At 41.3% G+C, this 11,423-nt stretch overlaps 1 protein-coding gene across 1 annotated transcript in view; it reads right to left on the bottom strand.

Moving 5' to 3' along the window:
* LOC118795521 (protein crumbs homolog 1-like) overlaps nucleotides 1-11,423 on the bottom strand; it is a 41,741-nt gene that overhangs the window by 24,417 nt on the left and 5,901 nt on the right. Inside the window, 3 exon segments of the mRNA XM_036554066.1 lie at nucleotides 636-775; nucleotides 1,630-1,825; nucleotides 5,049-5,528. Coding sequence (XP_036409959.1) covers nucleotides 636-775; nucleotides 1,630-1,825; nucleotides 5,049-5,528 — 816 coding nt within the window.

Below are 11,423 nucleotides of genomic sequence, written 5' to 3'. Positions count from 1 at the left end.
GTTAATTCTCCCACCCTGTGGGGTGGAGCTTACCACCGGAGCAAACAGGGTTACATGCACACTGTGTTTTGTGGTGATCTCATTTGGACCTTCTAGGTACGCTGTTTAAGGCAAGCAGCAGGCTCGGTTATCCACACTGACCTGGGGGGGGGGGCTCGGAGGGAGGTTGTCTGAGGCCGCCCCCTAATCTCCCCTGTAGCTCCGCTGTTGAGATGGGACCTGTGAGCGTTTGCTTCCTGCACTTCACCTAACGCGGTGGCATTTGCCTTGTGTTACCTCTGATCAGCCCTCCTCCTTGATTCTCATGAGAAGGTATCTGGGGGCACTTTGCCCTGCAGAAAGTGCTAATTGTAGTTACAGCCAGGGATAGCTGGGGCATCCTGAGAGCTGGTCACTAGTCTGAGCACATTTAGGCTAACTAACACATTTCATTGCACTACTGGCATTTAGCAGACACTCTTCTCCAGAGTGGCTTACATAGTGCATACTCCTGTTTGGGACTAGGGTGTGGCTACAGCACGTTCATCAGAAGCAGACACGTTTATTGAGCAGATGAAGTAGAGAGTAGCCTGGCACACTGGAAAGCAAATTAGAACAATCACCCACAAATGGAACTCAGCGTTCAACTCAACTACCTGGCCAACAGTTGCATGTGTAGTTCCCCTGGATCTCCCGGCAGGTGGCACCATTGAGACAGGGCTGGTATATGCAGTGTGGAAGGGGAATGTCACAGTTGTGGCCCGTGAAGTGGGACTCGGTGCAGTCGCAGCTATAACTGCAATGCAGGGGTTCAATATTCACATCATAGAATGCAGGACAATGAAACAAACTGAATTTCATGGCAGATGTCTCTTTGATGTATGTGCTAACAATTTAAACAGCAGTTCAACAAGATCGCTCCTTTGAGGGAAATACTGTACAAGACCTTACAATTATAAGACTACATCTTTCATTTTAGTTACTGAAATAGCAGTCAGTAATTAAAATAAGAATGCAATTTGTTATATCCATTAAATGCACAAAATTACTTTTATCAATGCAATGCTTAAATTCTAAAGCTTGATGCTGCAAAACTATTATTACCTGCAGAGAAAACCCCAGGATTCTAAGCCCTTGTAATGTCACCAAATACAACCATTCATTAGTCCTGTCAGACTGTCAGACTGCAGCTAGGAGTGGCCCAATTCAGATTTCTCTCCCTCTGATGTGACCCAGTCTGTTTTTAGAACAATATTAACAGCAAAAAACACATGATATCGTATGGCTATGTTCTGGTCATGCAACTTGCATGTGACCTGTGTGTGGACGCTCAAATCCAAATTGAGCGTGTTTAATGTGGCCCAAGTGACTTTTATATCACTGTGCACAGGTTGACAGATTGCCTTCATAACTATAATTCTGCGTGACCAGACAGACGTGACATCTTTTGTTTTTTATATGTGCATGCGGGACACTCCATGACAAAGGTCCATGCAAAGTGATATCAGATATGGTCCGCTTTCAAATGTGAATATGAACAGTCAGACAAAAAATTCAGTCTGAAAGCAGCGTAATGTTTCAGCCAATGACACCGCCACCTGGTGGCTTTTACAAATAGCTGCCACCACATGGGAGGCCGGCTGCCCTCACCTGTTCACTCCGTCAGTGCACTGCGCTCCGTTCTGACATGGCTGGCTCTCGCACTCGTCCACATCAATCTCACAGAAATCTCCCTGGAAACCATGCACACAGGTGCAGGAGAAGCGGTTCATGTCATCATGACAACTGCCCCCGTTGCGGCAGGGCTCTGACTGACACTCGTCGACCTGCAGCTCACATCTGGTACCTAGAACATCAAAGGGGAGCAAGAGTTCAGGCAGGTGTGTACCTAGGGCTGCACAATATAGCCGTTGCAATACATCAAATAGCTATTTTTATCCCAATAACAGCTATCCCTGGCATGTGGCTTTAGGTTTCTTCCTGTATTTTTTTCCCTTTAGTCATACCTGATGCAGGAGCACACCTCACCTCAAAGTTCAGTGAAATGCTTCTGGGGCAGAAAAATATCACTTGTATCCATATGTTGGTTAACTTACCCATTAGCTTTGAAAAACACACAGCATATGTTTTCACTCTTTATCTTTGTAGCAATGTGTTTCTACCTACCACATGGAAGGATCATAGTGCTGTTGCTGTGATATCAACATTGAATAGATACGAGTGGCATTTTTTCTCCGGGAAACATTTCACATGGCCTCGGAAAACTGGAGGTGTGCTCCCGCAGCAGGTATGACTAAAGGGAAAACAATACGGGAATAAACCTAATGCCACATATCAGGGATAGCTGTTGTTGCACTAAAAATAGCTATTTGCTATACTGCGACGGCTATATCGTGCAGCCCTATGTGTACCATCAGCTGAGACCCGCCCCATCCCCCACCACTGCTGCCGTGTTCCCACAGGCAGCTGGATCGGTGATAATGTAACACAGAACTACAAAATTCCTAAATATATCACACTGTGACTACACTGGGTTCTTCTCGTTGCAATTTCATACCCATAAGCAGATGTTTAAGCACTTACAGATGGCTCACGACTATCCAACATAGAAATGAGTATGTGAATTTTGTGAGACAGACTCGTAAAAACCTTATTAATCAACATACAGTATCAATAATGTAAAATTGTTTTCCCTGATGTTTACATATATCATTTTGGTGAGCCAGGTCCCAGCAGAAACTCAAGCTAGCCATTACAAATGTGCAAACCAAGAGCTTAATCTCTGTGTATGTCAAGAAAGGTAAAGCATAACATAACCATAGGTGTAATGAGCAGCTGTGGTACTGTCACACCTTGATTAAATTCCTGGATCTGAGTTATGGAAACTGTACAATTCCATAACAACATGTTGCAACATGATTATAAGATATCATAATGAGGCCTAGACATTCTTCCTTGTCTCTGACAACTCATCCACAGTAAAAAAAAAACTGTTATTTCCATACTAATTGTCCACATTCTTCTGTCATTAACATCAGTTAGTCAGCTAAGTAGCACATTAGCTTAGGGTATATAACCAGCCTTTGCTTGCTTCTGTTGAGAAAATGGGTTCTCTTGTATGTGATGGTAAATTGTGTTGAGTCAAACAAAGAATATTTAGCCTTTTGAAATGTATGCTCCAACTACATATGCACCCCTGCTCCTTTGCAACACAGCCCATGTCAGTGGCTGGGGTGAGACAGCACAGAGTTGCCACTAGATGGAGCCCCTTTACACACATTGGATGCCACTGAAGCCACAAAAACATCTGTGACCAATGTACACAGAGAGGATTTGCAGCCTCCAAAACATTACTAGCTTTGTGTGAAGAAAAAAGTAGTGGTGGTTACTTAATAAGGTGGTATTGTAGCGCACAACAAATATGTTTTCATTTACTAGTACATATTATGTGCATCTGTCTTCGGTGCTGTAGATGGTGAAGTGAGAAGGTCGATCTGAGATAATCTCAAAGATAGCTGCTTCATCAATGATAAACATACCCGTAGCTGCATCTCAGAGTGCCCTGTTTATTTAGATATCTGTAACTGTGCCTCACTACCTCAGTCTTGGGAAATGATTCGTAGGGACTAACAGCTGACAAAGTGGACTAAATGGGTCACATATTGTTACAAATTTAATTGAGCTGAGGTCATCAAACTTTTCACATTTTTAACAGAAATATTTTATAGTCTTTTACAGTTAATATTAATACTGTTTCTGACGCCTTTTGAGCGTGAGGATTTGTTATTGTTAAAGCCAAGCTATAAATGAGTTCCACCTACTTCTGTCTACTCTCAAGGAGAACCTGCTTTCAGAAGGTGCAGACAGTGCTTTTTTATTGGAGAGTCCTTCACATTTGAGGATTAATTTGGTAGCAGGGTTAATATGGCGATTCCCTGAGTCACTGAGTCCTGTGTCTTGTTTGGTGATCTGATTTCCTTCCACCGGTGTATGTTTAAGTGTCTGAGTCACAGTAGACAGGAAGGATCTGCTGCTCTGTGTGGTTTTGACTCATCCATTAACACTGCCTTGGCCCTCACTGCGCCTGTGACGTCTGCCCAGAGAGACGACCAGGCTGCATTTCCATAAGCCACCCAGGTAAACTCCCTACTCCCCGACATTCAAAAACAGCTGCGTCTTTTAAGATGAAATGCCTACGAGGCGGGAGAGGCTTAAAACACCGGTGGAAAAGGAAAAAATCCTCACCGTTTTAAGAGGCTTTTAGTGAGCCATATGCCTGATTATATTATTAGCCGGCTGTGGCTAATCAGTTTAGCTGTTTTTTACATTTGAGAAGACAACCAGAGATTGGCATTTTGAAATCTAATTTGAATACAGTGATTGCCTGACCTTTTTTAATTTTTTGTTTTCTTTTCTAAAACTAATTAAACAATTCTAATTATGCATTATTCCATTCAACTTCAAAATCCTTTGAAACTCCTTCTCTTAAATACATACATGCTACATAACAGTGCGGTGAATTACTTTTTTTTGCCCCTGACAGTTAAAGCCTAGGACCACTACCATCACAGAATATAGCCACTGAAGAGGCTACAGAATCTCTCTGAGGAGGTGTGTCACACACTGCATATGTTCTTTTTGCAGACCTTTCAAACACCCAAAGCAGCACATCGATTTGGAGCACAACACACTTGAAGCTTTTAAAGTTCTGCACTTTGAAGGGGCAAACAAAAGGACATAAATAATCAACTTGAAAGTTTCTAGCAGTCACACAATGACAGCGGGCCAGTATTTCAGATCATGATGGATCACGTGACTGAAGGACATTCTGTGCTCCAGGCCAATCACAACACCTTAATACCCTTGTGTTCCTTCCTTTTCCCTCCCTTGACTAGTGGGGTGTGTGATTGACATGACAGTGACCAATCACACACCTTACCTCAGACACAAGGGCAGGGTCATGCATTGGATTAAATCAATTGGCATGACTCTCCCAGGCATGCTGGCACACTGTGAGCTTAACCTGTGCCCATAAGCGGGACATTCGTGCAGGCTGCCTGCGCACTCACCTGTGTAGCCTTGCTTGCAGAGGCAGGCATAGCTGCCAATCCTGTTCAGGCAGGTGGCCCCGTTGCGGCAGGGGCTGGAGGCGCACTCATCCACCTCGATGTGGCAACGCTCACCCTGGAAGCCAGGCACGCAGAAGCAGATGGGCCCAACAGGGCTGCTCCGGCACAGCGCCCCATTCCGGCATGGCCTAGAAGCGCATCCGCCCACATGCCTCTCACAGCGGACACCTGTGTACCCCGCCCTGCAGAGGCAGGTGTAGCCCAGCCCCACCCCTGGCCCCGGGGGGTTGGTCGAGCCAGGGAGGCATGTGGTGTTGCTGAGACAGCGGGTGTGTTGGCATGGTTTGTGGGATCCCTCGCACCTCGACCCGGGAGGGGTGGGACACGGGCACAGGAAGTCTGAGCTTACCTCCTGGCACACACCACCATTTAGGCAGGGCTCACTCAGGCAGGGGGAGGACGCTGTCTGAGGAGACACACCTGGAAAAGTCACAGGGATAATGGCCACTGAAGAAACACTAACCTCACAGCTCAGCCGAATATCAACAGTCTGTCATCCCGGATCTAACCCCACATCTACATGAAACTTTCATTTGGTCTAAGTGTGTGACATTGAGATTTGTACTGACCTATGAAAGCCAAAGGAAAAACAATTAGTTATGTTTTCATATTTAAGCAACCCCATTTCATCACTTGTTGACTGCCCCATGCTAAAATGTTATTTTTTGCTATAATCATCATTTTCTCAATCAATACATAGACATGACATCATACAAACTGGACAATTTGAATGAATAAACTAAGGGGAGTCCCCTTATATAAACGAAGGGGAGTCCCCTCATATTGGGTCTGGAAAAGGAGAGCCTGTAATGTACATGTGAATTAATGGAGATAGGACATTCCCTCTTTGCTGGCTGTGCGACTCGCATTACAGCAGGCCTGCATAAACACTGACAGCTTCCAGAACGATGCCTTTGGAAATGTCTCATTGTGTTCTATTCTGGTGTCTGTTCCAAGTGATAAAAAAGAAAAGAAAAAGAAATTGATTAATAAATGGGTATCGGGTAGCAGCAGTTTATCTGTCCGCCATTCCTCATATGTTGCCATAATGAGTGGTATCACAACTTGAGAGGCAAAAAAGATGCTTCCCTCCCACTTCCTGTTTCTGGCACAAAGAAACTCATAATGCTTCCATGGCAACCCGTTGAATGGCTCCTGTTCTGAATCGGCCCTGTTTCTATGGCGACTGTCTGTAGGCAGAAGTCATTCGAGACATTTATCACATCATTCAGACTGGCCCTTATTTCCATAATCAGGGAAAGAGGGGGAGCTCATTCATTTCCATTACATTGTGTTTCCACCACATCAGTCATTGTTGAAGGAAGGACATTCCTCCATATGTAATCCTCCAATTTAAGCCCGGAGTACTTTACCTGATTATTACTCCCTATATTTTCCTACATACATTATTTCCTACTGTAGCCATACTGAAGCTCTCATGTGGTAGACCCCATTACTCAGTACAAGTCTTTCTTACAAGAGCTCTGTATTAATACTGAATTAATACTGTACTAATACATACTCAAGTATGTCATTCATTACTTGGCAATCAGATTAGATTCAAAATATGGCTACTTAGCTATAATAATAAAAAAAACTTTTAATTTGAGCTTTTGAGCTTTCAACAGCATCAACATAAAAAGCAAAATAAACAAATAAAATATAAAATTTAAATACTGCTATGATTATACTATCACATAAGTATAAATATGATAGTACATGAAGGAAAACAACAGTTTGTTCTCAGCACTGTGAGAAAATGATAATGATGTTGTCAACGTAGTCATGAATTGTTCCCTTCCACTGACATCATTACATACATGTCTTAGACTCATCTGCAGCTCCTGTTAGTATTTCAAATGACTGCAGCAATGATAATCAAGGAGACCTGAAACAGCCAAAGTAGACAAAGGTACAAAGTACCATGACTTCAGCTTTTGTTGGGACAGTTATTTCTATAATAACAAAACATTTAATAGCCTTGTGTTCAAATGAAACAATGGTCCAAGAAGCATGTAACATATGAGAGAACGATAGCACATGAGATGATAACACACAAGAGAATTTCCTGTTACTGAACTGACAGAAAACAAAAATGTGCTTCTTGGTCCCATGTGATGGGATGTCATAGTTCAGTGGAATTGTCAGTGGCTTTTCTCTGACTCTATAAATTGTCATGTCAGACCTTGAACCTCATGTAAAACATGCTGTATCAACCTCAGAAACATTGCCAGGTTCAGACCTTTTCTATCTGTCAGAGATGCAGATGAAGGTGTCTATGCCTTTGTCTACTCATTGTTGGATTAATGTGATACCTCACTTTCATTTTTACTTCCACTCGAGACTTGTCAACATTCATCCTTGACTTTCATTCGCAGTTAAATACAAGTGTTAATTGGGAAGGGTTTTTTGGTTCACACAGATTCTGACATCAGCAATCACCAAAATGAACGATGGAGAATGAAAAAAGTTGTAATTCAGTTCATTTGTAAATAAAATATTTATCAATCCAAAAACAAAACAATTTCAGTGCATACAATCCTTCTCTTCACTGGCTCCCCAATAAGTCTGGGACCAAATGCTGGGACCAACAACATTCTTAAATCTGTCACCATATCCTCACAGACAGACCTGAAGACCTTGTTGATCTCGATGGAGAGCTACTCCCTGGTTAAGATCCTACCGCTTAGATGACTATTATTAATGTGCACAATTTAGTGAGTCCTATAATTACTGAAGGGTAAGATATGGAGTACTACAAGGATCAGTACTTGGACCTATGCTTTTTGACCTCTTATCAACGTTATTTCTAAACATGTGATTAATTTCCACTGGTATGTAAAGGACACACAATTGTTTATATATAAATTCTATAATCAAGCCTAATAAGTCCTGAAACTCAAAAGATGGAAACCTATCTTAAAGATAAAAGAACAGAAAAGATGACTCACAACAACTTCCTCCTGAACTTGGACAAACCTGAGGGCTAAGGGTTGCAAGCCCCTAAAAAGTAAATTGTCCAATTATATTTTAAATATAGATAGCTTCTCTCTGGCTTCTAGTACAGTACTCAAAGGCCTCAGTGTTACCATTGATCCAAATCTCATATTTATAATGCATATAAAAACCATGTGCATGGTTGCTTTTCATCACTTATGGAATACTGCTAAAATCAGTACTGAAAAATGATGTCACCACATGAAAAGCTAGTTCATGCTTTCTTTACTTCTAAATTAGACTATCATACTGTTTTGCTATGTGGATGTGCAAATACCTCTCTGAAGGCTCCCCAATTGAGTCATATCAATTAGTCCAAAATGCAGCTGTTTGTGTTCTAAGCAGAACAAAGAGATTTGAACACATAACCCCAGTGTTACATCCACTGGGATATTTTAATATATACAGGGGGTAGACAAAGTAAGGGAAACACCAGATGAAGAACAACTCATATTTTGAAGTAAGTAAGAAGCAACTAAAAATGTGTCTACACGTGTTTCAAACTAATGTCAATGCTAATTACCAAAGACGTTTTAAGTTTGCAATAGGTCAAACAGCTGATGTCTGAATTGCAGGTGTGCCAGTCAGAGAAACTTAATTGATGTCAGGGGCAAAAGAGTCAGAAATCATGATGGCATAGCCCAAACAAGGAAAAACTACATCAGTAAAGAGGAATGGTGGTCGCAAGTCAAAGCTCACCAACACAAATTCATGGAAACTTACCAGGATATTCGAAAAAAAAAAACACACACAACAAATTACCACAGAAGAGAACCTACATCTGTGATCCAGTCTCAGCAAAAACTGTGCATCATGAGCTTCAAGCCACTTGTAACCAAAGCCAGTTGAATAAGGAATATGGTCTTACAAGTCGCCTTTTTCCCTTTTTCCTACATCTAGATGGGTTTAGGTTTGTAGAAACACAAGTAAACCCTTCTACCAATATTGGCTGTTCTCAGCTGTTAAACATGGTGGTGGTTCTCTTACAGTATGAGCAGCCATCTCATGGGAGTCACTGGGTCTGATTGTTACTCTGCATGGTAGTAATACAGCCAAGGAATACAAAACCACTTAAGACAGCCAGGTGCATCCCATGGTTCCCATATCCCAAGGCGATAACACCCCCATATACACTGCTAAATGGATTCAAGAGTGGTTTCATGACCACCCAGATGAAGTCAAACACCTTCCACAGCCTCCTCAAGTCTTTATGTGACGTTCTGGAACATAGAACGCAGAGTAGATTTCCACCTTATTCATCTCTTAAACATTCGGAGGCTTTCCCTCTTGAGGAATGGTCCGATATTCCACTAGAAACACGTGCATGCATAACAGCATTCAAAGAAGGACTGAAGTTGTTCTGAAGACAAAGGGCAGCCCAACTCCATATTAGATAGTAAACTGTTATATATATTGTTCATTGTTTCCATAATTTTGTATACCCCCTGTAGATCACTGTAGGGTGTCTTATGAGAAAAGCACTGGCTTTGAGTTTGATAACATCTCATCTAAAACCACCATTGCAGGCTCTTTTCAAGTTATATTTACTATAATGACAATGTTTCCATGTATGCCTAATTGTTTTCTTTTTGCACAATGGTGCATGTTACTCTGTATATGTTGCAGTGGCAGTGAGCTTTGTTGCCTTAGCTGAGCGCTTATCCTTTTTTTAAAGTGCTATATCAAACCGAGTGACTGATTGATTCAATTTTAGATCCTCGCTTCAGAGTCTGTATTTACAGACAATAAACACCACTGCTAGCCACTGCTGTCGAATTTTATTTGAAACATAACGACTGTTGACGTAATTGCTATGCTAAATGTGCAGGTTTTCCACTTTTTAAATCTTGTACTTATTTAAGAAAATGTTCATCATTTATTTTACCTTCAATACTCAAAGTTAACAAGTTATGTGTCCGTCTGTGGTTTTATAGTCTTACCAGACACATAAACAAGTAACCAAACTGAAATAAATAGTTCAGTAAACATTAATTCATATTAGTTGATTACATGATAGAATGCTAAATATGTAGCCTACTACTCAAGAAGACCAACAGCAGGTCGAATCCTGGATTCGATTCGATGATACAGAACTAAAAAAAAACCCACTTTGTAGACCTGCAAATAGTATAACATGAAGACAGACATGACACAAAAAAACACCACCTCCTTGCCACTAAAGATATTTGAAGCAGTTGAAAAAACAACCTTCCAGGTGGTCACTTCATGCAACTTTCCACAGACTTCATTAGTGAAGATAAAGATGTGAAATCCAAGTGTACATATGTCCACACATAAACAAATGAATGAATAACATACACATGCCAAGATGGAGTAGAGCTTTGGAGCGGGTCAAAGATAGACTCTCGACACTCACAGGGGAAAGGTCCTGGTGATCCCTCTAAATAGGAGAATACTGAGCTGATATCTGACAACATGTACAACACTATGTACAAACAAAATTTATTAAGTACTATATTTATCATCCTCTTCCTGGACCTTGAGGACAAATAATCAACGAGAGATCTGCACTAGAGCAGATTATAATTGTCTAGACCACTTCTCAGGACAACCTTAGGCTAAGAGGGGTCAAAAGATCTTCTAAAATACCCTCTTTAGGGGGGTTGACAATTGTTATCCTGCCATATGTGCACATTAATACATCATATAATCTGTGTTGGTCCAGACAACTGCTTATTTGCATCTCAAATCTGCTAATAAAATGATAAAATGGGCCTTCAATTGCTATTCTGATTTATCCTTAGCTCTTACACAATAGTCATAGAGTACTGACAAATGGGGAAAAAGCTAATGATAAAACAGATTTGGCTGTATTTTGGTGACCTAAAACAAAGCTCCAGCCAGCTGGCAGCTTCCTATAAATCTTTCTGGTGCATATTGATGTACGGCACTTCACTTATATCACACCCCTGAGGTAGCTGAAGGGCTCTGAATAAAAGGATAAAATGGGCATTTAACTTTTAAACAGGTCTTTTATCTTAATTAATTGATAAATGTGTTTTGCTTATTCAAGCATGGAACTAAACATAAGTATCAGGGGTGCAACGAATAATCAATGTCGACTAAAATCGATGACCAAATTAGTTGCCAACAAATTTAATTGTCGCTTAGTTGGTGACGTCATCGTGTGTGTTTTTCATGCTGACTCGGAATGCTCAGACATGTAGCCTAAGCTATGTTGCTTTACTGGAGTGAATAACAGAGATGGCAACACCTTCACGACAGAAACCCTCAAAAGTGTGGCAGCATTTCATTCTTAACCCTTTTGCATGTAACTTATTTTTCATGCTACTGTAT

This window comes from Megalops cyprinoides, chromosome 20, assembly GCF_013368585.1.
Source record: "Megalops cyprinoides isolate fMegCyp1 chromosome 20, fMegCyp1.pri, whole genome shotgun sequence".
Taxonomy (NCBI): Eukaryota; Metazoa; Chordata; class Actinopteri; order Elopiformes; family Megalopidae; genus Megalops; species Megalops cyprinoides.
The sequence above is the reverse complement of the archived record's forward strand: the minus strand, read 5'-3'. Positions and strand labels throughout refer to the sequence as shown.